At 51.1% G+C, this 27,421-nt stretch overlaps 3 protein-coding genes across 3 annotated transcripts in view; 1 reads left to right on the top strand and 2 right to left on the bottom strand.

Annotated features, from left to right (window-relative positions):
- The window catches only part of BCL2L11 (BCL2 like 11), a 36,479-nt gene extending 35,657 nt beyond the window's left edge, over positions 1-822 (bottom strand). Inside the window, exon 1 of the mRNA XM_037807708.1 lies at positions 714-822. The gene's annotated coding sequence lies outside the window, so the exon portion shown is untranslated. The remainder of the gene's footprint in view (positions 1-713) is intronic.
- Positions 823-1,281: 459 nt separating this feature from the next.
- LOC119512897 (collagen alpha-1(I) chain-like) lies at positions 1,282-2,401 on the top strand. Its single transcript, XM_037807727.1, has 2 exons — positions 1,282-1,843; positions 2,055-2,401. The coding sequence occupies exons 1-2, from the start codon at positions 1,329-1,331 to the stop codon at positions 2,269-2,271; spliced, it is 732 nt and encodes a 243-aa protein (XP_037663655.1). The 5' UTR covers positions 1,282-1,328; the 3' UTR covers positions 2,272-2,401.
- Positions 2,402-2,483: 82 nt separating this feature from the next.
- Positions 2,484-27,421, bottom strand: part of ACOXL (acyl-CoA oxidase like) — a 283,084-nt gene continuing 258,146 nt past the window's right edge. The window contains 3 exon segments of the mRNA XM_037806647.1: positions 2,484-2,672; positions 2,675-2,768; positions 24,240-24,341. Coding sequence (XP_037662575.1) covers positions 2,569-2,672; positions 2,675-2,768; positions 24,240-24,341 — 300 coding nt within the window. The 3' untranslated portion in view covers positions 2,484-2,568.

Genomic DNA, 27,421 nt, shown 5'->3' with positions numbered 1-27,421 from the left:
CACGCCCCCTCCCCGCCCCGGGCGCGCGGACCGCGGGCGGGGCCAGGTGCCGGCGGGGGATTCCGTGCCGCGCGTCTGCGGCCGGGATCGCGCGAGGAGGGCGCCCCTCCGCCCCTCTGCCCCGGGCCCCTCGGACGGCCGCAGCGCGCGCCGAACGAAGGGGGCGCTCCTGGCCCACTCCTAGCCCGGTCCCCGCGGGAAGCCTCGGGGTTCGCCGCGGCCCCCTCGCTCTGCTGCCCGAGTTGCCCTCTGCGTGGTTCCGGCGAAGACGGGGGTGCTTGGTGGAGAAGGCGCCCCGGGACTCCTGCTCCCGAGGGGCCACGGCGCGAGGTGGGCCCTGATGGGCCGACTCCGGCCATCCTCGCTCGCACCTGCCGCGGAAGTTCGAGGCGCCCTCTTCTCGCCGACCGCGGTGCCCCCCGCTCTCCTCCCGCCGCCCGCGGGGGGGCCCCCAGCTCTCCTCCCGCCTTCCTCGGAGCCCCCAGCTCTCCTCCCGCGCCGAGGCTCCAGGAGAAGATAGCTAGCGCCTTGGGGAGTCGAGGAAGGCGTAGGGGAGTAGGTTGCCCCGCAGCCCGGGTGCGGGGTGGGATGCGAGTGAGCGCAGAGATCAGGGAAAAGGGAAAATGAAAAGAAAAAAATATGGCTCGGTAAAAATTCTCTTGAGGAAAAAAGGGGCGAAAAAGGAGCTGACTCCAGGTGAAAAGGGACGGTACCCGCCCTCGGTGGAACTTTGCTGGGCTCTCCGAGGACCGTCTCTCGGCGGGCAGAGGCTTCAGGGCTCGCGTGGAGAGGGCCGCGGGGGCCGCCGTGCGTCGCCCACCCTACGGGGCCTGCAGAGTGCCCGGGATCCGGAGCCCGCATCCCTTCTCCACGGGCGCTCGCGCCGCCTCCTCGGAGTCCGCGCCCCAGCTCCCGGCGCGCACCCCTCCGCCCCCCTTCCGGCGGCCCACGCCCCCACCCCGGCCCCCACCCCGGCCCCTCCTGCCTGCCCCCTGCGCGCCCCTGGGCCCCGCCTGGGGCTGGGGGACCACAAGCTGCGCGGGTGCGGAGGGGGAGGCGGTGGGGAGGGGACCTCCCCAGGGGTACGGCCATGCCGGACAGATGGAGGAAACAGGCGGGGCCGTCACCCACACCCTGGCAGGAAGAGAGGAGGGGGTGCCTCCCGGCGCAGAGGGCACCTCGGAGCGGCGGCGTCTAGCCGTGGGGCCACCTTGGCCTATTTTTAATGTCTGGTCAGTAGGTATCTAACGCCAGCGTGACCCGGCACGGTCTCAGGTCCAAGGCCCGGAGCGCATCCGACAGTGTGGTTGTGCGGGAAAGGGCCGGGCATGGACGCGGCGCAGTGCCCCGGAGGGGGGCGGTCCACCCCGACAGCGCCAGGCGTCCGTGGCGGCCTTGGGCGACCTCTGGGTCTTTCACGCTCCGCGTGGTACCCGGGAAAGGGAGCGCACCCTGCCGCCACGCTGGGAGCCCCACACCGGGTTCTCCGCGCTCGCCGCAGACAGGGACCGGGAAAGAGCCCCGCGGAAGCAGGCCCTGGCGTTGGCGGTCGGTGCTCGCGCAGCCCCGCCGCCCCCGGCCCGCCCGCGCTCGCGACCCGGGAAGGACTTGTGACACTCAGGCTGGAGAAAGCCACGGGCCCAGCGGTCCCGTGGGGCCGCGACCAGGAAGCCCGCCCGAGGCCAGCCACTTCGGCCGCTGCCACGCATCGGGTGGCGCGCTCCGGCGGCGTCGGGAGGGCTTCCCGGAACCCGGCCGGAGCGCGCGGCAGGGGCCTCGGAGGAAGGCTGCGTGGCCTTTCCATCCCCACTCCGGCCCGCCCGCCGCCACCACGAGGTTGGGGGTGAGGAGGGAGGCCGGCTTGGCCTGCAAGAAAAGTGGAGTGGGGCGGCCGGGTCCGCGGAATGGGGAACCCACCGCCCTCGCCCCGGACCCCGGCGTCGCCCTCAAAAAACTAACTCTGCAGGGGTGTACTGCCCTGGCCGGCCTCCTCGCCTCCCCAAGCCGCGGGAGCGCCTTCTCGTCCTTTTCTTTCTTACACTTTCTCTACGCAGGCTCTTCGAAGGACAAGTGACCAACTTCCTGGGGTCCCCCGGGGGGACCTCCGTGCCGGTGGCCGCTTTCGGCGAGTCGCCTGCACATCCCGCCGCCGGGGCTCCAGGTCGGCAACCCTGCCCACCTCTACCCCCCGCCCGGGGGCCGAGTCTCCCGGCCTCTGCGCGCGGAATGGAGGGAACTTTAGCCAGAGCATGTTTGCTTTTTATGTTTTGATTTCCTTTTTTCACCCAGCACCACAGTTTTCCGAAATCACTCGGAATCTGAGTCACCGCTGACAGCAGAGCTATTTGGTGGCTTCTGCAGGAGCCCCCGGGAAACCCGCCCCGGGCCGCGCCCTCCGGGGCTGCCGTCCTTGACGGTCTAGGGGGGCCTCGGGCGCGTGGGGAGGTCGCGGCGGAGCCGCGCGGGGTGCGGGGTGAGGGTAAAAGCGCTGCGCGCCCCGCGGCCCAGCTCCCCTGCCCGGCAGCCCGGCGCGCGCCTCTGCTCCCTCCCCTGCCCGACCCACGCCCGCTATAACTTGGCTCCCAGCTTGGGCCGCTGGCAGCGCGCTCCCTCCCCGGCCGGGAGCTGCCGGGGCTCCCGGTAGAAGGCCCAGGCGGCCCGCGGGTTGGGGTCGCGGCGGTCGGTGCGTGCAGGGCGGTGTGCGGAATGCTGAAGGCGGAGGTCACCCTCAGGGCCTCGTCCTTCACCGCGTCGCACAAACCCGGCAACTGCAAAACACGACAAAGGCGACAGGTCAGAAGTCGGCCCGCCCGGCGACCCCTGCCAGCGGCCTGACGCCCACCCGAGCACCTGCGGCCGCGCGTCGGCCTCCGGACTCCCCAGGACCCTGGGCCCTGCGGGCGTTTCCTTCCTCCCGGCCATTCCCACCCGCGCCGCCGGCTCCCGCCGAAGTCGGCGCTTTTCCTTAAGGAGGGTGGGCGTGGGGTCTGCCCTCTTTCCCGGGGAGCGGGGACCAAGGCCAAGACCAAGTCCGCGCCGTGACGGCCCCTCTGCCCGCTCCGCGCCGCGGCCGCAGCCGCTCCCGCCCGGAGGCCTGGGGCGCCCCCCTCTGGCTCGCTGGGGCAACTGAACCGGAGCGCAGGGGACCGGGGAGCCAGGGCCACCTGCCGGCTTGCCCCGGGCCGGCGCCTTCCGAGCCCCGGCTGGTGCGGGCGGCCACGGTGGGGAGGGGACCGCAGCCAGGCCTCGGCACCCGCTGCTGCTGGGAATCCGCGCGCAGTCAAGGCCAACACCGAGGACCCCCGATGGCCGGTCCCGCTCTCCTGCCCCCTGGGAGGCCTGGACCCCGCACCCCGGGGAGGGCAGGGAGGCAGCCCCGGGATTTCAAGACGCTGCCCCAGGTGTTTTTATTTCATTTTCCATAGTTTAGGTGCCAGTGTTCTTGTTTGTTTTTTAATTCCCGGGGAGGTAGGGATCACCACATATAATAGATTATTTCTCTAAAACTCAGTGAGAAAAGGGCAGAGTCACTGCTCTCCATTCCCATAATCAGCTTCTACACTTCACTTCCAATTTTCAGGTTTCCAGCCAGCTATCAATTTTCCTTTCATACCCCCCCCCCCCACCTCGATTTTCATGGTCTATTTTCATCGCTTTTAGGGTGGCACACAGCCCCACCCCTGCCCCCTCAGTGGCGGTCAGCTCCGGGCTGTGCTGCTGGTAAGACCACAGATTTATTTGCAGCAGCTCCAAATGCTGCTTTGGGTATTCACAGGCAGCAGGGGGTCCTGAAAACCGGGATGGGGAGACGTGGTGGGGGGAAGCAAGAATCCTCACCTCACGGTCCAGCGGGCCCCCACCATTTCCAAAACAGCCCATATAGTGACAGCTTCTAATGAGAAGCTTCATTCCTCACACGCTGTGGTTAAGCATCATCAAATCAGTACTGAGAAGACTTTGATCATATTTGTGAACTTTCACTGACCAAGATTTCAAAGTAATTAATGCTCTTGACAAATCTCCGACTAACCTGTCAGCTCTCACTATCTCTAACCACACAGTTCAAAGCCATGAGATGGGGGGCCATCCCCTAAACTTTCCAAATACCGTGATATTACTAGAGATGACTTTCCCCTTTAGATTTGCATTGTGAAACTCCACCATTTTTTGTCATATACTTAACAATGGAGGAAATTCAATTATTTGAATAAGAGTTGTGGAGTACGGGTTTGGTCTATCTAAGGCTGAAGACAGAATAAAGGCCCAGAGTTCAGCATTGTAGGAGGCAGGTTTTGATCCAGTGTAAAAAAATAAATCAAGGAGTCGTCCAGTGGCTGGGGAAGGGGGACAGGGGGACAGTGGAAGGCAGGGCACTGGCTGCTAAGAATCTGTCCACATCTAAAGTTCTGGGCCCCTAATGTCCCCCCCTTCTGCCTTTCCCGATTTTCACAGACTGCACCAGGAGCCTGGAGGGACGGGTGTCCAGGCCGAGGCCTGAGGCCCGGTTCCTGGTTCCAGATGCCCATCTGCCCCTGTCTCTGCCCGTCAGATGAGAAAACTGCCCGTTGGACATTCCACCCGCCCTCTGCCAGCGCCCGTGCTGGGCACCGCGGGGTTGGTAGTGCCTCCCACAGCGCAGAGCTGTTGAGGGTTCAGTCCTCCCTACAGCTGGGACCTCCTGAAGCTGAGAAGTGAGTAGTAGCTGAGAAAGCCCCGATGACAGCATGATTACAGTACTTTTGTTGCCAGGGAGCCCTTTAGGGCTCAGCAAAGTCCTATTAAAGTCTGGTCTGATTACTAAACTTGCACTTCCACATGATAAACATATAAAGGGTGCATAGTTTAGGGGTTCCCCTGCCCTACCAGTTAGTGATCCACTTGTGCTGGACCAAGCACCCCAACCCTACCCATCTATTTACAAAGAAAAACTCACCAGCTTTGGGGAAAAAAAAACAAAAAAACAAACAAACAAACAAACAAAAAAACAAACCCACAAATCACAAAGGTGCTCTTTAATAACAAATGAGCATAAAGAGGTCACAAATTCTTGCAGAGAATTTTGAGAAAGTCAGACCCAAGGCACGTGGCTCTACAATGTGACTCAACAGACATGAAAAAGAACATGGCACCTGTGTCTGGGGAGAGAATTTGAGCAGACACTGGAATCCTGCTGGCCAGCCCTCACCCCACTTCTCTCAGATTTCGAAAACCTGTGATGTCGCTTGTCACCATCTGCCGCTCCTTCCTTGGCTCCATGGGGGCCTTTGGCCCCCAGCAAAACCGCAGCAAAATGAAAGCCTTGAGGATGGAGAAAGCAGGCAGACAATTCACAGCCAGGAGTGCCCAGTCTTGGAAATGCTGAGGTTCTCCCGCACTTCTCGAAGAGACACATGAGGGGGGCACGTCAGGCCGAGCCCAAGGCTGGGCACGGCCCCCTGGGGGTGACACCCACCAGAACCTACCAGCAAGACAGAATGGACAGGCAGGCCTCCCTCTCTCCACTTCCTGGGGTCCCCTCCAAGGCCTGGGTCTGCCTGCTGTAAAGGATGGGAGGGTGGACAGTGGAGGGTCTGCTAAGGCCCACTCAGGATGGCTCTCAACTTTATCCTCAAAATACTGCCATCAGGGCCTTAAAGGAGTTGCATTACTTAGGGTTCTCTAGGGAAACAGAATCAATGAGAGATATCTATGAATATAAGATTTATAAAAGTGACTAACACAACTGGGTATGCAGGTATCCAAATTCCGTAGGGCAGGCAGCAAACTGCCAACTCCAATGAAGATGTTCGATGAACTCCTCAGGAAACAAACTGGCAACTTCAATGAACTCCAGGAAACGCTTCACTGATCAGCCGAAGAAGTGAAGGTCCTCTATCTGTCTTGCTTAAAAGTCTTCAACTGATTGATTGGATTAAATCCAGCCAATTGGATTCTCTCATTGTGGAAGACACGCCCTTCGTTGAGTCATCAGTCACAGCTGCGGCCAATTGACTGATGATCTAATAAACCACCCTTCTGGTTTATTAACCAGCCACAAACGTCCTTGCAGTAACGGTTAGTCCAGTGCTTGCTTGACCAGACACCTGGGCACCATCACCTGGCCAACTTGACACATGAACCAACCATCACAGGAGTCTAAGGCACAAGTGTCCCATGAATTTCCAAGTGGATCTGCCCATTTACAGGAACTCGGGCTGCGAGTGGCCGTGAGTGGGGCTGTGCCATCCCTCCTACCCAGTGGCTCTCCTCGTACTCGCCGGGGAGGCTCAAGGTCTTTCCCATTTAACGCAGCTTCAAGGAGCAGCCCGGAAAGAAGATGCACCTCAGCACAGACATCCCGGTACGTGGCGGTGGCTTGAACCCTCTCTAGGGCTGAGGCCTTCCCTCGTGAAGGTGTGTGTGATTGTGCGAAATGCGATCACAGTGGATTGGTTCACTTCAGTGCACCCCCTCATCTCCAGATGAAAGAATCGCCAGCACACGGCCCTCTTAGTGTACTTCGGCCAACGTTTCTCATCAAAAGAGAGGTTGATTTGTCTCTGTTTTCCTTCCTTATCATCCACGGAACCATCACCCTGGAATTCTCTGCCCTGTGTGTTTTCATACGAGAACCCGGTGTGAGCCAGTGCTCCTCTCCAACCCCACATTCAGAACCTGGCCGTGTTCTCCAGGTGCTCGCTTCCCAAGGGTCCCTGCCTTGACCGTTGTTTTGAGCGGCTCCTTCCTCCTCTGAGAGGCCCTGGATCCCCTCCTTGCTCCTCGGGGCAGGGTAAGTGAGCGACTGTGACCCTGAGCCCTTAACAGCACCCGACTCACGCACCCCACAGCCGGCGTCCTCGCCCAGCACTCAAGCACATCTGCACGTCATACTCACACCCAGGAACTCTGCTCTGCCTTCTCCCAGCCACCCCCTGTTACCTTTAACTGAATCGCCGCAGACGCCCCCTCCCTCATCACATACGCGGCGACTTGATTAGGCCTTTCCTACTTTCCGTCCTTGGCTACAGATTTACCACCCCCAGAAAGTCGTCCTGGATGGTTCTAGTCACTGCGTGGCTGAAAGAACTCTGATGAGGCCTTTCGTTTAGCTGAGCCTGTTTCCTCACCTGTTGGAAAGGGCTATTACCTCTCTCTTAGGGGTTTGTAAGTATTAAATGAAATAGTAAGTAGGTAAAAATATATCTGTATTTTAAAATAACAATACCCCAGCACCACCAAACCTGCCACATAGTAGCTACATATCAATTCCCTGGGTGTGGACACCGGAGAGCCTAGCATTTGCTAGTCCTGTCCCCTATTACGTCGTAAATTATTAGAGATTAGGGCTCTGGTTTCCTTCTGCAGTTTCACAACTTTACCTCGTTCCCACTTGGTCATGACGCTGCTGTCCCGGGTGACGGCCTCAGCCCATTGCCTGTGACGAGCCCGTCCAATAGGCATCACGAACATAACCCTGTTTGGGGACCTCCTGATCTACCTGTAGGGATTTCCATCGGGCAGTATTCTCACCTGTGAACTGTCTCCTACCATCGGGGTCTAATTCTAGCTGCAAAAACCGTCCGTAAACACGGTGGCTTTTAAATATCTGTCTGGGTCAGCACCATCGGCACCCATGCCTTCCCACTCATCTCCTGTCCAACTGAACTTGCACTCAGCAAAGATCACAGAAATAAACCACCACTTTTTCAATTCTGAAACGTAACTTTTTTCACATTTTAATAACTCTATAAATAGGATACATCTTAAAACACTTCTTTCTTTGTAGCACTTAAAACAATGTTTTAAAAATATAATGGGTGGCACTGGATCTACAATGTTGTTGAGTGTAGCTTTTGTGGTGGTTGGTCCAGGAGTTACAATGTATCCACTCTGCCAGCATTTCACCAGCTCCAGTGGGGTGCAGGGAGCTTACCTCCCTTCAGGTCCCTGTATCCTCGCCCATTTGCAACCTAAGTGTCTTAAATGTTTCCTCTAGATACACTGAGAGCATCAATGTGATAATGTCCCTTCAACAGCCAAACATCACGTAGCCAACTGAGGAGAAGCGAAGTCCACCGTATTTACCAGTACTTTAGCTTACTGTGTTCTCTCTTCCTTCCTAATATTCCAATTTCCTTCTTCATTTCTTTTCCTTTAGCCATTCCTTTAGAGCAGGCCTGCTGGTGACAAATCCTGTTAGTTTTTCCTCCACTGAACATGTTTTGATTTCCCCTTCATTTCCAAAGGATGTTCTCATTGGATATAGAATTCCAGGTTGGCAGTTCTTTTCTTTCAAGAGTACTTGAAAAATGTGCCTTTTCCTTCTGACCTCCATGGTTTCCGAAGAGAATCCACTGTTGTCTGTACAGTTTTTCTCCTATGGGGTGGTAGTGTTTCTCTCTCCCTGATTTTAAGATTCTTTTCTTTAGTTTCTGGAAGTTTGACTAGGTTATGTCTTGGTGTCAATTTCTTTGGTTTTGACTTTCATCAACACTAGGAATTTTTCAGCCTCTATTCCTTCAGTATTTTTTTTTTTTTTTTTTTTGGTACCTCCCTCTTAACGGCTCTCCTTCGGGAACTCCAATAACATGAATGTCAGTTCTTTTGTTATAATCACACAGGTCCCCGAGCCCTTGTTCATTTTTTCCCCATTTTCTCCTTGCTGTTCAGAACAAGTAATTGCTAGTGTTCTATTTCCCATTTCACAGATTCTTTCCCTTGTCTCCTCCATTTTGCTTTTGAGCCCATCACTGAGGTTTTTAAAATTATTATTTCTTTTGGTCATTGTATTTCTCACCTCTAAATTTTCCATTTGATTCTTCTTTATATTTTCTGTTTCTTTGCTGAGACTTTCTCTTTTTTTCATTTGTTTCAGGAGTGTTCATAATTGCTTGTTGAAGCATTTTTGTGATGGCTGCTTTAAACATTTGTCAGACAATTCTAAGATCTGTCATCTCAGTGCTGGTGTCTGTTTGTTGTTTTTTTAATTCAGTTTGAGATCTTCCTGGCTCTTGATATGAGGATGATTTTCAACTGAAACCTGGACATTCTGAGTATTATGTTACAAGACCCTGGATCTTATTTACATTGTTTGTTTCAGTGGGCCTTACACTGCCCTGATGTCAGAGAGAAAAAGAATATGTCCTCTGGTGCTTTAGAACATCCTCTCCGAAGTGCCCTCTTAGGTCAGGCTGCAGGAGGACACACCTGCCCTCAACGGGCAGCTCCATTCAGGCCCCTGTGCCGCTCTCTGAGGAGATCCACGGGGCAGTGGCAGCCACCTGGCACTCCGAGGCCCCTTCTGGCTCGGCCTGGCTGGAGGAGCAGAGCCAGGGCCACCCCTGAACCCCACAGTCCACTGAATGACTTCCTGTATCTAAGCTGCCTTAATAAAAAAGTATTAGGCCCATTGGAAAAATAATAATTTTAATGAGTGACATTCTGGTGTGCATCTTTCAGGAGCCCTTGGTTGATTAACAGAAAAGAACAGCACCTGTTCTTACAGGCCTCAGGTTAAACACCTCCAACAGAAGGGACGGGAAGGTACAGCACACTTAGCCTATGGGGGAGGGGGGTGGAGGACAAAGTTTGGGTGGGAATCAGACCCCAGCAGCCAGGACAATCAGGGATGACGGGTCTGCGGAGAATGCCCACCAGAGCTCTCATGTTGGATCTTGGCTCCACCGTCCCTGGTCAGGTGACTATTTCCTCGTGTGTGAAAAGACCTAAGGCACGGAAGGTGCCCCGAGGGTGCTCGGCCAGTGTGCCCTCTCATGGTTAACGCCCAAACAAAGCACAACCACAGGCACATTGGCTCCCAGGGATCAACCACACATTGTTTAAAAACGAATCGCTATGCAGCCAACCGTTACTTTCTAAGGGGTGGGTAGAAAGTTGTGGGATATTCTCATAATTTCCTCTCTGTTCTTTTTCAATTGACTTGATTATTAGATTAACTAGATGTTGACTCAATTGACTAGATATTGTTTGGAGGAAGCCTTCAAACAATCAATCAACAAATATTTTTACTCTAGACATTTTGTTAAGGAGCAAAGATTGAAACTGCCGGTAAGACGAGGACCGTGTGTTTCACCCTCTGCTGCTGCCGCACCGTATACCTGAGAGTCTGCCGTGGCCTCTGGCCAACTGTGCCCCCTCGACCCACTGCCATCGAGGGAATGTCCAGCCCAGTCCCAGGTCAGCATTTCCCAAGGACTCATCTCGCCCACGGAATGGCTCTGCCTTCCCCATCTGTCCCACCTGATTGGGAACAAAAATGCACCAAGCATTACAAGGGAGAGCCTTGGCCCGGAGCTGCGGCCTTCTCACAACCACGGCCCACGGCAGCCCACGGCTGTTCTGAGCCGGGCTCCAGGCTGCCTGGGGCTGCTGTTTGCTGCACGCCTGTGTGCCAGGTAGGGGCTGGCTGCACCGAGGAGATGCCTCCCTGACCGGGGCAAACACGTGATCCTTGATGTCTGCCCAAGTCAGAACAGACATCCCGCGTGTCCTCAGTGTGGAGGCGTGTGTCCGCCTGGCCACGCCGGCTCAGGCTCCCGCCAAGGGAGTAATGAGTGGTCTGGGGTCCGCGGTGCTGATGCCCCTGGAGGACACTGCTGAGCCACGGGCTCCAGGGCTGCCGGGATGCAGATGGGCTGGTCTGCTGATCTGGATGCTCTTCCTGTGGAAGGACAAGGCCCAGCTGTCCAGAGAGGCCAGCTGAGCAGATGATGCTCAGATATGAGGGGAGCTCAGGAGACAATGGGTCCTCTTCTCGTGGAAGGAGGGGCACGCGCCACACAGATTCTCCTCCGGGAAGCCGGACATGCGCCTCTGCATCAGCCCGCGGCCTCGCTGTCCCTTGAGTCCACCTTGTGCAGACCCCTTCCAAAGGGCAACATACTGAATGCAAAATAGTCATCAGTGAAAATCGCCAAATCTGGTCATCTTCCTGGGGTAGTTACCACTTCTGCAGAGACTTCAAAACCCACTAAGTGTAAAAGTTATTTGGCAAAAGTTCTCACTCTGCAATCCCCCCACCCCCTCCAGCATTCTCTCAAGGGGCAGGACTGTGACAGCCAGTGTGCCCAGCAGCCTAGTGCCTGAGCAGCACTCAGTGTGGCGACAAGCAGACTTGAGACACTCCCACGAGGCACAGTCTCACCCTGTGCACTGTGACCCGCTCTCAGTGGATCCCATAAAAGGGTTCTCCTTATACTGGCCTAGCCAGCGTCCCCGGAAGGGCCAGACCCCGGCTGGGTGGGCCCTGGGCCCAGGAACCCAACATGCTCCTGGTTTCCCCCAGTCACGTTTCATTAGCGAGAAATGAACTTCCAGTCTATTAAATAAATAAGACTCTGCCTTAATATTTTCTCTTAATTGACTTAACTTATATTCATGTATATATTTTATAATTAGTTCTTCAGCTGAGAAAGAGATATAACGTAATCTGAAATGTTAGCATGGAGAAACTGCCTTCCTTCCCAAACACAGCATTTTCTTTCAGCTTAACTAGCGTTTATTTGGGGAGGGACAAATTTACCTCCAAAGTGTTCATCCTACTGCAATATTTTTGACTCAAAGAATACACAATTCCGTTGTTTGGTACGTACTACTGAACATGTCAGTAGAGCAGTGGGGCTGGTTTTCCTTACACATTTTCACTGAATTAACGGAATGACCCCAAAGAGTGTCCCCTTCTCCATGCCACGAGAGGCACCTGTGCCTCGACAGCCAGAACCTGATTTGAGCCCCGACGCTGCACTTCAAGTTGTGAGACCTTCTTTATCTCTTCTTATGTGTTCTGGTTTGCTAAAGCTGCCATCATGCAAAATACCAGAAATGGATTGGCTTTTATAAAAGGGGGTTTATTTGGTTACAAAGTTACAGTCTGAAGGCCATGAAAATGTCCAAATTAAGGCATCAAAATGAGTATGCCTTCACCAAAGGAAGGCCAACGGTGTCCAGAAAACCTAGTTAGCTGGAAAGGCATGAAGCTGGCATCTGCTGATCCTGGGTTGTGTCCCAGCTCCTCTATCAGCTCCTGTGCATTCTTCAAAAAAAAATTCTTCAAAATGTTGCTCTTGGGGCATTCTGTCCTCTCTTAGCTTCTCCAGAGCAAAGTGTCAGCCAAAGTCTGCTTTCAATAGCTGTCTCCAAAACGTCTGTCTCAGCTGCAGCACTGCGCTCCTTCTGTCTGAGCACTTACCGGGCCCCAAGGATAAATCAAAACCCATGCTGAATGGGCGGGGCCACACTTCCATGGAAATAATCTAATCAAAGGTATTACCCACAGTTGGGTGAGTCACATCTCCATGGAAACAACCTAATCCAAAGATTCCAGCCTAATCAAAGCTAGGACATCTGCCCACATAAGACTGCATCAAAGAGCATAGTGTTTGGGGGGACATAATACATCCAAACCCGCACATTAAGGATGAAGATTAAGTGAGTTTAGCACAGGATACAGATTTATAATAAAAATAAAATATTATCATGTGTTCTCAACTTGGTACTAAAAACACATTTCTTAAAACTATATGGCCATTTCCATTATCACGTCTGCTTAATCATCATTACCAAAAACAAGAATCCTGAGAAAGAGGTATCAACGTTAACCACTTAATAAGAAACTTCTGACATTTAATCATACTGGCAATGATTCATAAGAGAAAGAGGTTAAAAAGAAGACAAGTACCTAGAGCTTTCCCTTTAGAATACAGGAAACCATATAAAAGTATTGGCAATGGAATTAAAGTAACCACAATGGGTGTCTTGGTAGCATTTTCTACAAAGACATTTACATGAAGCAAGAGAGAATATTAAATTAGGTGGTTATAGTAAAGCTTCACTATTCACTTCACTCCTTTCGGTACAAGAGACTACGGCATTTTAATCAACCGATAGCTTAGCGTTGTAACTGCAGAGCCAGGGAAATGGGAACACACCCCGGAGGGAGCCGTTTCCATTCAGAACTCTTCTTCAAGAAGCAGAAGCCCACAAACTGCCAGAATTGAACATAAAGCTAAGGGTCCAAAGTTGGTGTGGGGAAATTCTGTCGGTGGGTCCTCGAGTTTTGAATTTCAGGGACCCAGATGATTTCAAAGCTATCTGGGAGGACTTCCACTTCTAGTTAGGATGCAGAAGGATGCAAATAAATTTTGCTCCCATGGTAACAACCAGAAGAACCTGACAAAATAAAAACCCCATTTTTCGTGGAGCTACTGAAAAATAGTGCACTCAGGAAAGCTTTGATGGAGTGATTTCTGAGAAAAATACTTAGGTAAAAATGCAACAAAATACAGACAGGACTTTAATACAGAAAGGTACAAAGTGTTGATGACAGAAATAAAAAAAGGTACAAGTAAACGGAGAGACAGACTGCGTTCATGGAGTGGAAGACTTAGCATTGAGAAGATGTCAATTCTCCCTAAATTGATATACAGGTTTCATACAATGCCTATCAAAATCCCAGCATGATTTTTTGTATATATAGATAATATTATTCTAAAATTCATATGGAAAGTTAAAATAATTTTGAAAAAGAATGAAGGGGAGGAAAGGGCCCACCTGATTTCAAGATTTATATAACCACAGTAATCTGGACTGTGGTATTGGCTGCGGGGTGCACATATCTCTCTACGGATCAGAATTGAGAACTGAGAAAGTGACCTACAAAAACACACACTACTGATGACCGAAAAAGGTGTCAAATGCTTTTATAACAGTGCTGGAGTTAGTAGACATTGTTAGGCAAAAAATAAACCTCATCCTAAGTCTTACACCATATTCAAACAATTAAATCAAAATGGATCAGGGACTTAAATGTAACACTCTAAAACTTGTAGGAAAACACACAGGAGAAAATCTTTGGGATCCAGAGTTAGGTGAAGGGTTCTTAGACTTGACACCAAAAGCTTGATCCATAAAAGGAAACACTGATAAACTGGACTTTATAAACATTAAAAACTTTGCTCTATAAAAGACCTTGTGAAGAGGATGAAAAGAGAAGCTAGAGATTAGGACAAAATATTTGCAAACTACACAGCTGACAAAGGACTACTGTCTAGATATATAAAAGTACTTTAAAAACCTAGAATAAAGCAACCCAATTAGAAAATGGGCAAAAGACATGAACAGACATTTCACCAAAGAGGCCATACAGACGGCAAATGAGCATGTGAAAAGGTGATCAACATCATTAGCCTCTAGGGAAATGCAAATTAAAGCCACAATGAGATGTCACTACACAACTAGCTGAATGGCCAAAATAGAAAATAGCGACAACGCCAAATGCTGGCGAGGATACAACGAAGCTGGATTACACCTGTGTGGCCAGCAGTAATGCAAAATGATACAGCCCCTTTGGAAAAGTTCAGCAATTTCTTAAAAAACGCAACATGCAACTACCATTGGACGTGAGCCTTTCTCCCAAGAAATGAAAACCTATGTTCACACAAAATCCTGGGCATGAATGTGTATAGCAGCTCTATTCCTAATAGCCCCAAACTGGAAGCAACCCAGATGTCCTCCAAGGAAAGAACAGTGGAAGAAACTGCAGCACATCCGCTCCACGGAGCGATGAAAGGCAACGAGCACTGACACGCGGGACCTGAGGGAACCTCCAGACCCAGTGCCAAAACATCACCTGCTGTTTGGTTCCATTTATAGTACCTTCTTAAAATGACAAAGTTACAGAAATGGAGCGTGGATTAGTTAGTTGCCAGGGATTAAAGAGGGGGTGGGGCAAGGAAATGGGATATAAAAGGGTAACGCGAGGGTCCTCATGGTGACGGAAGTGCTCTGCAAGTCCACTCTTCAGTGCCAGCATCCTGCGGGGGATGCTGCTCTATGGGTTTGCAGGATTCTACCATTGGGGAACACTAGGTAGCGGGCAACTTGCTGTTTTTCTGTATTTTTTTCCAACTGCACATGAATCCATAATTATCTTTATAAAGCTTAATTAAAAATCATAGAATAAATTTCAGGTTTGGTTTTAACCAAAGGTTGAGATTTCATGTAAGCACCAGAAGATTTTTTTTTTTTCATTTTTCTTTTTACACTTCTTAGTTGAAGCATAATATACTTGCAGAGAAAAGCACAGATAGGAAGTGCATGGCAGCCTGCTGGATTATCACCACTGAGTACGTGTGCACCTGTCACCCAGTTAAGATGCCCTGCACCTGCTTCCCCACGAGCCCTGCCCTACAGCTGGGCAGCTGTCCCTGCACTGTGTCAGCTGACGACACTGCCCGGTGGCTCGAGGCCTTCATTGGGGGGAATTATGAGCTGTCCAGGAAGGCGGGACGAGAGTCTCGCTGTGCCACAGACATGCAGCTCTCCCAAGCCCTGCCCCTCCCCTGTGCAGTAAAATGTGCCACCTCGATGCGCTGTATCTGTGGTTACTAATTATCAAGGACCTGGAGCCCCTCAGAGGGGAGGGCGGGGCAGGTCACAGTAAATGTCTGGTCTCTAAAACCAAAAGAAAAATGTAATATACTCTCAAAAAATGAAAAGCAACTAAAACACATTTTTATAAAATTATTAATTTCAAGCTAGAATGTTAATTTCTACCAAAATGGATATACTAGTGGTAGCTTCTGTTTCAAGCATAGTGATTCATTTCTACTGGGATCACAATGAAACCCATCTTGTCCCTGACGGTGGCTGGATCTGCTGTCTGCTCTGGGTTTTTGGTGTGCAGGGCGCAGCTGTTCTTGGGTACAAGCCTCCCCAGCAGGAACTTCCCACGGTGCCTCTTGGAGCCAGAGGATGAAGCCAGGACGCCTGTGGGCTGAGGTGCCCCCGCCACCCGCCCTCCAAGCTTCTTTCCTAGGAGCTCGGCGGAAGCAGCTGCCGGAGAGCTCAGAGGCTGGACCCGCGTCCTCGAATGAAGGAAGTGGAGAGAAGACACCAGCTCCTTCCTCGGATACACAAAGCTGCACTGTTGGGTGAAGCACGAGGGTCGACAGGCAGCTGCCACGTGGAACCCGGGATCACTGGGGGACGACTTTGGGGTCCCTTTTACTGGCCAAACTGAGGAAACCACATCTCACATGTATTTTCTTATCCTTAGCTGCGTGGCCTGCATTTGTTTTATGTCACTGAGGAGCAGGCTGGGCCAGGGATAGGGGATGGGGGGGATAACGGAGCTCCCCCTTTCTTGGCCACACTGTCAGCTCTGCTGGTTCCCCATCTCCCTGTCCGAGGGTCTCCAGCTCTAGAAGAGGGTGGGCCAGGGCTCACTCACATTCCAGTTGGCCCCTGCTGTCTCCTGAAGGTGAACCGGGGCCCTACAGAGGTCAGAGTCAGTTAAAACTGGTTTGGGGATACTTTCAAATCAAAGAGGAATTTTAAATTTGACTAAGTCACATTCCCAGGGAGACCCCTCCATCCCAGTGTCATTTCAGCAACACCCCCGGCTCGTTGACCAGGACCCCAAATAGCAGCTCCCCCCGCCAGCTTCCCCGCCCAGCGGACGGCACAGCCAGGAGCTCTCTCCCGCACCACTGGCTTGCAGCCGAGTCGGACGGGCCCTGCTGGGTGGGTGAGGAAACAGAGCTTTCCTCAAATTCCTCACAAGGGAAAGCAAGTGGAGCCAAGAAGTGAGAGACCCACCTCCCTTTCCACTCGGTGAAGGTGGGTGCTCGCGAGTTCATGGGGCATGTGATTCCCGGGGTTCAGATGTTGGTCAAAATGCCTCGATCTGGGAGGTTTGGGGAAAGGGGAAAGGAAGGGCGGGAAACCAGAGCGTCCCTGAAAAGAGAACACGGTGCAGGTGGAGAGCGAAGGGCACACGGGCTGCTTCCCAGCCTCATGGGACTGGGTGCAGGAGCCCTGCAGGGGATGACCTGAGTCCGGTCGGCATCCCGCCACCGCTGCAGCCGGGCTCACCCTCCTGAGCCTCTCGCCATTTCTGTGTTTCCTCCACCTCCAGCGTTGTAGCCACTGGACGACAACTACGTCTATATCCTGCGGTTAGTTCAAACCAGTAACGAGGGTCATGGCCATGACCTGTCTCTGTAGTCCAAAGGAGCCAAGTGGAGCTGGCTCACGCTGGCTCCTGGGGCCTGGCGTCTGCCCGGCTTCTACATGCCCTAACTCCCGGCCACGTGTCCTATGGGGACAGCCACGTGCCAAAGCTGTGTCCTCTCGGAGCCACCTGTGGGGTCCTTTGAGACCTGAGCAGCTCGCAGGCCTCCTGCAGGTTCCTGAGCTGCACCTGCTCTGAGAGAAAGGGGCTGGCTCCGCTCGACGCAGCAGACTGAGGCTGTGGGTGCACAGCAGGGCCCCGGGCTTCCCCCAGTGCACAGCGGGTGCCCTGGAATGAACGGGCCTCGAGGCCGGGAGAGTGACTCAGGCACTGGGGAGGGGGTGGCAGGGCCGACTCAAGTGGCCCAGTAAGGAGGCACGTGGGGAAGGGTGGTGGCCATGGGTGCAATGAGATCAGATGTGGGGAGGGGATCAGGGTTGATTCTCACTTCCTGAGCACCAGCAATGCTGGGCCAGAGAATTCCCAGGGTGTCTGGGAGGGAGGCCGAGGGGTGCGACCCTCACGCTCACCCTGCTCCGGGCAGGCAGTGGAACCCGACTCATCGCTGTGCTAAGCCTCACTGCCAGCACGCAGAATCCGGGCCTTCCGTGACCTGCAGTCCCCGGCTGGGCCGTGGGTGTCTGGACAAACCACGGACGACGAGCCTCTCCCACGTCGGGGTCTCTGGGTGCCTTCCTCCTGGACTCGTTTCTTGTCCCGGGTCAGTGGGAGCCGCTGTGCCCACAGGTCCAGGCCAGCCTCCAACGACGGCCCATGGCTTCCCCTGCCCTGGGGGGCTTGTGTAAAATAATGAGTGCAGGGGTGGGGTTAGGGTCAAAGACACATGTGCATTCAAGTACACTATTTTAAGAAGCTGAGGTTTTTTTTAAAGCAAAATAAGGTTGGTTTTAATTGAGATACACAAGTGTTAACTGCTGGGATAGTTTGAAAGGCTTTCTTCCTTACGGGAGCCTCAGATTGTCACTCCCTTGAGCTGCTAATTATCTGAAGCAAAATAAATACAAATGTCTGGACTGTGGACACCCAAACAGAACATGCCTGGACACTAAGTTTTCCAAGAACAAAGCATGCAATTGTTCTCTGGGTAGCCCTGGAAAAGCACCTGGTGGTCGGGGCCCAGGGCCTGGCCGTGCCGGGGCCGCCTGGAGCTGGGGTGTCCCCACGGAGGCACCCAGGGGTGGCCAGGTTCTCATCCCCTCAGGCCCCGGGACCCCAGGACAGCTCCGAGAGTCTGAACCGGACAGGAAACCTCAGCTTTCCCACCTTCCAACTAAGCAGAAAGTCAACCTCGGTTCCCAGTCCATCAAGTGGGGTGACAGCCGTCCCCCGAGGGAGTGGTTGTGAGGTTACGTGAGACAACGAACGTACATGGGCTCGGCCGACACTGGGCTCCAGAGGAAAGCAAGGGGTTGGCGAGTTATCACGCCCAAGGAGCCCTGGGGATTGTCTTCAATTCAAAGCATAAAACAAAACCAACCCAGCTCGTCTTGCCACCTGGGCACTCGTGCTGCTTTCTGAGTGTGTGGATGGATTTGCTCCTCTGAGACACCAGTCAGGCCCTTGTGAAGCGTCTCAGCTCCTTCTTTTAGGGCCCAGGGCTCCCGGCAGGCAGGAGGTTTACAAACCGTGCTTGAGCCACCTCCATCTGGGACTGGGCGTTGCGGCTGCCGTGCTCAGCCAGAGTCTCGGCCGTTGTATAACTTCTGTTTTTTGACTGGGGGATATATCAACTGTACCTGCTTTGAGGAACTTTGAGAATTAAATGAGATAATACTGGTTTAGGACACATATACGCATTTCTAATTACCACTAGCCTGGAGCGTCAGCACAATTCCTGGGTGTTCTGGAAAACTTACTACTTAGAATCTACCTAAGCTGTTTGCTATTCCCTGATGCTAACTTTTTTATTTTAGCAAACTATTTATTTTGGAATACTTTTATTACATCTACCGAAAAATTCCAAAGATAGTACGGAGCTCTCATACACCCTTCACCTGGTTTCCCTAATGTCAGCATCTCACATAACCAAGGAGCATCTTAAAAACTAAGAAACTGGCATCGGTACATTCCCACTGAGCAACCTCCAGGCTTTATTCAGATTTCACCAGCTGATTCACTCATTCCTTTTTCTGCTCCAGGATCGCATCCACGAGCCGATGCTGCATTCGATCATCTCGTCCCCTGGTTTCCTCCGGTTTGTGACGGTCTCTGTCTTCCCTTGTTCTTCACGCACTGACAGCTTTGAGGAGCACCGATGAGGTGTTGTGTTGACCGCCCCTCGGTTTGGTTTTGTCCGATGTCCTTCTCATGACTGGACGGGCCCGTGGGTTTCCGAGAAGCAGCAGACCCTTCCCATCCGTTATACCGGAGGGGCCACTGCATCAGCGTGACGTGTCGCTCACCTTGGTGAGGCGGTGTCGGCCGAGTTTCCGTCATTAACGTGGATCCCACGTGAGCCCACACCCAAGGGAAGGGGAACTGAGGCTCACCTCCCGGAGGGGGGTGTCCACCCACAGTATTTGGAATTCTTCTGTAAGGAAGACCTGTTTCTTTTTCCCCATTTATTTCTTTAATCATTTATTTATTAAAATGATTTACAAGTCATTTATTTATGAGTGTGGACTCATGTTTGTTTATTTTATACTTTGTGTTCTAATCCATTGCTATGTTATTTATTTTCTTGCTCAAATTGCTCTGGCTTTAGCTGCTGGATAGCTTCAGTCAGCGCCTGGGCCCCTATGGCCTGTCCCCACCGTCGTGGGGTTTTGGATTTTGTTGTTATTGTCGTTTTGTTTCGGGACCTTTCTCCCTTTTGGGCACTACCAGATGCTCCAGGCTCATCTCGTATTTTTGTCCTCTCAGCCCTAGAATCAGCTGGTTCTCCGAGGACCCTGGTCCCTTGTATTGGAAAATGGTATTAGAAGCCAAGAACTGACACTGGGTGTGCCTTTGTTACTGGCTGATGACGCTTTTTATCCAAATAAAATAAACGAAAATGTTTTGAGTCAAAGATATACAGGTTTTTATTCACAGTGTTACTTTGGCCAAGTTATTTTGCCACTTTGGGCCTCAGTTTCTTCATCCGTGTGTCAAGATAATGAAATCCATTCATGGGGTTGTTATGGGGTCAAGTGGGATAACATTTGTGCTGGTTTGATTCTATTATGTGCCCCAGAAAAGCCACACTATTTTATTTCAGTCTTGTGGGTGCACTTATTGTGGTTGGGCCCTTTGGAATAGATCATTTCCACGGAGATGTGGCCCCACCCATTCAAGATGGGTCTTAATTAGTTCACTGACATCCTCTGTAAGAGGATGAAAGTCAGAGACACTTTGAAAAAGGCTCAGAACACTTAGAGAGAAAATGCCCAGAGACATTTTGGAGACAGCCATTGAATTCAGAACCAGGAGAGAAGCTAAGAGATGAAATCTAGAGTTGGCCCCAAAGAAGCTAAGACAGGACCCTCATATGCTTAGAGAGAAACACTCTGGGAGAAACAAGCAAGGACACACAGGAGCTGAGAGAGAGAAGCCAAGACAGAAGCCCAGAGACATTTTGGAGAAAACAACAGAAACCAGAAGCTAACCCCGGGAGAGGCCCAGCAGACTCCAGCCATGTGCCTTCCCATGGGACAGAGGAATCCCAGATGCCATCAGCCTTTCTTCGGGGAAGGTATTGTCCTATTTATGCATTAATTTGGACATTTTCATGACCTTAGAACTATAAATTTGTGAACTAATAAATCCCCATTGTAAAAGCCAGTCCATTTCTGGTATACTGCATTTCAGCAGCTTTAGTGAACTGGAAAAACATTTAAGGGACTTTCTGTTTCCAATAGGAAAGGGCTAGATTTTTTTTTTTTTTTTTCCTGACCAACCTTTTTACTAAAAACAACTAAAATATTTGGAGAAAATATGGGGAGCATCTTTAAGGCACCAGTGGTCTGACAAAACAATAAAACCAAAACTTAAGAGAAAAGGGGGACCTAGAAAATAAAAAACAAGGAAGTTGCATTTGTCCTGAAGGCGTTTTTCGATCTCAAGTCTGAACTTTCGCATTGACCTCTTGGTGCTAGGATTGGGGGGGTGGGTATTAAAATCAAAACCAGCACAAGGCAGGGGGTTTAACAGGAGGCTGCCCCATGATAAAATGGAAGTCAAAGAGTACACCCCCAGGGGAGGGTCAAGGAGCCACCGCCCTCATTTGAATTCTCTGAGCCTTCCAGCAAACTCTGAGCCTTGAGCTTGGTTTCAGGCTGATCTCAAACGGAGAGCACCTTCAGATGCCTGGCAGGGAGACGATACCTTCAACTTAGACTTTGTACAAATCTTACAAATTATTTTTCAATAGTAATGACCAGCACTCAATAAAATATAACCAGACACTTAGCAGAAGAAATAAGCAAAAAGAAACAGATGTAGAAAGACTTGAGATATTGGTGTTACTAGCTATAGACGATAAAACAATTATGTTTCTCTGCATAAAGAAATAAAAGACAAATTTGAACATATCTTTGGGGAACAGGAAACCAAAACGTGATTGGGGCGATTTGAAACTAAAAACAAAAAAATTAGAAGTACCAATAACTGGAATTAAAAATCCATTGTACGGGTGCACGAGCACATTAGGTGCACCTAAGGACAGGATCAGTAAACTGGAAGGCTACGACACGAGAGCACCTAGGCCAGTTTCAGTAATGCCAACTGTCCCACTCAGAATTAGCACCTCCAACTGAGCAAGGGTCCCCAACATTTTAGTGAAGAGAAGCTGCTAAGCATTTCTTTGAGGCCTTGAGGTCCCTGCCGGCTCAACCACCCTGTCCCCCCTTGCCCACCCAGCGGAGCCGAGCATGCCCACGGCCACCAGCTCAGAGACCCCGAGGGCCTGGGAGGAGGTAGAGGCCCGAGCAACCCGGAGCGGGCCCCAGAGAAAGCCTGTTGCAGAGCGGCCAGCTGATCCCCCAGCCTGCCGTGAGGACCCGACACGGGAGAAGTGAGGGACGCAGGGCCCACTGCAAGATTTCAGAAGCACTCCCACATGTTATGTGAAAGCTGGTTTTTTTCCTCAACATTTCTCTGACGTATTATTTATCCAATTCTATGTCATGGAAATACCTGGACACATGGACTTAAAATCTTCCCTTATATAGTCTTTTTCTTTTCTTATTTATTAAAAGTATCTCCCATTTTATTAAAAAGTGGGCCCACTCTTTGTGGGAGCTCCTCTTGGAGCCGTTCCTTCCTGATGTGCACACTGGCTCCTCACGTGAAAAGGACAAGCCCCCTCTCTGGTCCCAAGTCTGCGCTGGCTTTGTGATGTCTTTGACCACCAGAATTCAGCAGAAGAAACACTGCGTTCACTCTGGGCCTAGCCTTCAAGAAGACTGGCAGCTGCCACTTCCTCCCTCGTGGAAGCCAGACCACACGTCCAACATCTGGCCACCCCGAGACGGCCACACTGAAAGGAGCCCAAGCTGGGCCACCTAGGAGAGCCAGCTGCCCACCAGCCCCAGCGCCGAGGCGTCAGCCCGAGAGCCGAGGAGCTCACGGGACACTCGGGCCCAGCAGCTGCCACGCGGAGGGGAAGAGCTGGCGAGTGGAGCGCAGAGCCACCGCATCACAAGAAGTAATAAACGGCTGCTGTTCAAGCCACTAAGGTCTGGGGTCATCTGGTACACAGCAAGAGACAACTGGATCATCCTTACTTATACAGTTCTCCATCTTTGCACTCCTAAGAAGGAAGATTGTTCAAAGTTCTTCAGGCTATACCATATCTGTTGCTATCAACTTCTCCAGGCTTTTCTACCACCTGCAACCTCTGCCCAACTGGTCTTGTCACTCGTCTTGACTTCTCTGCCTGAGAGAACGGGGCCTCCCGTTTCCATGGCTTTCTCACTCTGCCAACCCCGTCTGAGGGTTCGGTTGCCCGCCCCTGCCCCCCCGCTGGACCACCACCTCCACTCTGTCTCAGCTCTCTTCAAGGCCTCTCACAAGAATGGCCTCGTTCACCCCTAAGTGACATTTGTCCTCTGAACGCTGAACTTATTCCTGTCGGTGTGCTCACTGAAAGTCTCCTGTCCCCCATGTTATTTGCGTTTTTAAAAGTTAGTTTATACATTTTTATAAATATATTGAGGCTCAGCTAAATTAAAAACCTTGTCCAATATGCAAGTTCCTAAGGGAGTAGAGCTAAGGGTGGACATCAGCTGTTCTACCTGCAGGCCCAGTGCATCCCCTATTGAACACGCAGAACAGAACGTACTCAATGCAACACTCCCATGCGATGAACCAAGCAGCCCTGCTTCAGACACTAAAATATGGTAAATCACAGCACCCGGCCACTCGGAGCTTACATTCTAGGTAGGGAAATAAAAGAGATACGGGGGTAAAGGGGGGTGTCCAGGGGGTTCATAAAATTACTGTTCAATTTAATTAAGCTCCAAGAATTGATACTGATCATAAAAGTTATACTCTACTAGAATTTCTCATTCACTGCCCATCATAACCACAATGTTATCATTTAACACTGCCCTGCTGAGTGCTATCTCGCTTTCCATTTTGAGGCAATGAAAATGAAAATGTAGACCTGTAAGAATAAAGATATAACAAATTTTACTACATTAAAAAATGTTAGTGTCCTTAAATATGAAGAGCTCCCTTGAGTGCAGCCACCAAGCCATATCCCTGATTGTGCTGGAGAAGAGGATTCAGAGAATGTGTTTTGTTGATGATTGCTCTGTTTCATTATTTTTTTTTTTCTTTAGAGTAGTTCTTTGGTAGCAATCCGCTGGCTCCACCCGCATTTTCAGGAGTCCTGTACTATCACATTGACTTCCCACCACTGCCACTGACTAAAAATACCACGTCTTTTTTCTGGATATGAAGAATGAATTAATAGGTTTAAGTAAGAAGTAGAAAAATCAAAATCATTTTTGTCTTCTGCCAACACAAAGAAAAGATTTTTGATTCTCTCCTCCCCTTTTGGAGAAAGAACTTCCATGCACAGCGCTCCTTTCCTTGCCATGTAAACTCCAAAGCATATTGTGACCATGGGAGGCAATGAAAAAGCACGCAGTGTCGCCCTGGAGGTCTGAGACTCTATGGGTAGAGACTGGTGATGGTGGTGGGGGGCGAGGGGGCTGTTCTCTGGGAAGGCCAAGAGCCGGCAGCAGGTGCACGAGGGTGCCTTCCAACGCGGGGCACCCACCTGGGTCCAGATCCGCCTGCAGGCTGCAGGCCTGAAGTATCTGTGCTCCAAATACCAGGCTCACTCCTCGGACAGTAGCATGGTCCCGTACAGCAGGCAAAACTATGGGGTAGGGAGCGGGAGGAGGACAAACAGCAACAGATCAGAGAACAAAAAGGTGACAGACATTTTATGACACCACAGAAGTTAATATTCCTTAATGGAAAATGTCATGTTTGAGGCATGCAGTATATGTTTTTAGTTTTTCAAAATCCTTCTATGGAAAATTTAAAGAACACATAAAAGTAGAAAGAAAAGTGTGATGAACCCCCATGTATCCCTCCCCCAAATTCAACAAATGTTAATTCATGGCCAATTTTGTTTCATCAGTAGCCTTCAGTTCTCTCCCACCCTTAGTTATTTCAAAGCAAATTCCAACATCATGGCATTTTAAACATAAATGGAGGAGTTTTTTGCTCTCCTTCTCAATTCATGTACATTCCAATATTCTGAATATCGCTACCTACATGTTTTCCCTGGGCCTGGTTTGACTAAACTCTCATAAAAGTGACATTCCTCATTTACATTTCATTTCAATAATTTTTTTCCTATTAGGTTTCTGAAACAACACACAGAGCTCCTGGAAGATATCAGTGGCATCAAGCAAAAATACAGGAGTTTTTCTGTATCAAGAAGTAACTTTTTACTCAATTATTTATTCTTTGAGCTTTTAATAGGAAAAGTTCCAAAATTATACAAAAGGAGAGAGAACAGCCTAACGTACCTCCATGTCCCCATCACCCAACTCCCTTGTTTATCTCTACTCCCACCCACGACCCCCCTGCATTATTATAAACCAGTCCCCCCCTTTCACCCAGAAACGTTTCACTGGGCATCTCTAAAAGATGATGACTCTTTAGAAATAAGGCAGTTCCAACGTCAAACCCAGAGACAACAACAGAGCCCTCCTATCTAGAGTCAAATCAAATGTCTTCACACCAGAAGACACCCTGTCTCCGGTGGATTTTCAGCCCCGGGAGTTGCGTGGCCCATGGGCAGCAGACGATGCTGTCCCTTGATCCCCCTCCTCGAAACAGCCTCATCCTGAGAGCTCAGCTGCTCAGTCTTCCCAGAAAGGGTCATGGCAGGTCTTAGCTCATCTATGAAGATATTTAAGATTGATTATGTTTCTTCTTACGAATTTGCCAAGGTTTGGGCTGTGGGTGTTTGGCCAGTGTGAGCATCCTTTGCCTCTTTTATGTAACGGAAGTAAAGATGGGTGCTGACCCCACAGGCTTGCTGACAGTAACTGAAAACTACATCCTGAAAGCATAAAGGTCATCTAAAAATAAGAAACTATGCAGATGATGTGGCTGAGCTGAGTCACAAGGCTCAAGGTGAACTTCACATTCACTACAAAAATAATTCCCTGTGGCCTCCTAGGTGCAGAGAGCTCTCCTCACTCCTGCACAGGCCAAGCACAAGGGCGCGATGAGAAACCCCAAATGTGGGAGTGTAGGAGTTCTCAGAAAGAACCCGACTCATCTTCTCACTCAGTGCAGAACCCTGGGTCAGCCAGGGCCAGCCAAGAAACAGACGACACGCTCAAGTTAGGATAATTCAGGGGGAGAGCAATATATATGTATTATAGACAATAATAATTGTTATACATATATATATATATCTTTTTTTACAAAGGTGCAAGCAAGATGCAGGGGAACCTCAAGAGACAGTGCAGTGCCTGGAACAAGTAACCCCAGAGCACCACCCCCTCGAGGCGTGGCGGGGGGGGGTGCTTACTGGACCCAAAAGAGGGAGCCATGTGGGCAGAGCCACCCGGGGAAAGAGCCCTCCAGCCACGGAACACAGAAAGCCGAGACGAGCCCAGAGAGAAACAGGGATGGGAATATCCCAACCCCTTGCTCCCTCTCGCCTCAGTCTCTAGCTGGGGGTCCCTGTTATCTGAACCCCAGGGGAGCCAGAGGGCAAGAGGCTCCCCAGACGCAGGCCGTGGCGGTCAGCTTCCTGAGCCCTGACCAGGTAGAGGAGGGGGAGAGTAATGCAAGACAGCAGCTCAAAGCCCCCCTCCCACTCCCCAGCTGTCTCCCCTGGTGACAGCCCGTGGTCCTCGGCTCTCTCTTCTGGTTCTGGAGCGTCCCTCTTCTGCCCAGCGCGGCTCAGGCTGTGCCGGGGCTGCCGTCCCCACTTGGCCCAGTTCAGAAGAGCTCTTGCTACTGCGTCACTTCTTCACGAGGAATTTGAGTTTAGGGGCTTTTACCTCTGTGAGGAAAGGGATCCTGTCCTGCTCGACTCCAGGCCAAGGCCCAGAAATGGAGGTGACCTGCGGTGAGTGGCTGAAACCCAACTTCCTAAAACACACAGTTGTTAATCTTATAACTTCTGCTGTCCAAGGAACAAAACAGGAGGCTACAAAAGCTTCCAGAAATTTTTCACATCTCCACTCAGACTTCCTTCTTCCAAGACGATCAGCCTTGACAGATTGTCGTCATCTTCTTACCACACGTTTCCAGCCCCTGTTCACCTCGGACCTCGTGGCCAATTCTCGACGCTTAATTCTTTTCTTAAGGGGCCTCTGGGATGACACGTGCCCTGTCCCTGTAGTGTCAGCAACCCTATTGCTGTCGGACTCCACACTTTCATACGCAACTGCAGGTGGACTTCGCTCTTTATGGCAACCACATGAACACAAGTGAATGGATGTCATGCACGTTTGACCACACGACACTCCCAACTAAGCCCTTTTCAACCACGAACTGTTTTCAGCCACCTCAGATATACACACATACAGCTCTAAAAGGAGGATTTTAAATTTGTTCTTTTAAAATATTTTGTTGGTTTGACCTACCTCTGAACCCCAAAAGACCTCCATAAATTTTGATTCAGCCACCCAGTATGTCTGTTATCCCTTTGTGTCATTTATAAATTTGTCAAGTCTTGTCCATATCTATAAAATAGATCCAGCTGATGGGTATACATCTTTTGATTCAAACATCTGAGAACCTATTTAACAGAATGCCATCGAACTCATATTTCTCTCTAGCTTATCCACAAGAATATCCTGAGAGTCTGGCCAAGTGTTGGCCAAAGTCAAGTTATACCATGTCTCTGATTCTCCCCAAATTTTCTCTTCCAGCAACTGATTAAGAAAGGAAGTGAGGCGAGTTCAGCCAGGCTTCTCCCTC

This window comes from Choloepus didactylus, chromosome 17 (genome assembly GCF_015220235.1).
Source record: "Choloepus didactylus isolate mChoDid1 chromosome 17, mChoDid1.pri, whole genome shotgun sequence".
Lineage (NCBI taxonomy): Eukaryota > Metazoa > Chordata > Mammalia > Pilosa > Megalonychidae > Choloepus > Choloepus didactylus.
This window is presented reverse-complemented; position numbering and strand designations above follow the sequence as displayed.

Excerpts from the sequence above, each read along its gene's own strand:
- LOC119512897 (XM_037807727.1), top strand. The coding sequence starts at position 1,329 with ATGGACGCGGCGCAGTGCCCCGGAGGGGGGCGGTCCACCCCGACAGCG. Across the intron at positions 1,844-2,054 it reads CCGCCACCACGAGGTTGGGG|GCTCTTCGAAGGACAAGTGA; the intron begins GTGAGGAGGGAG and ends TTCTCTACGCAG.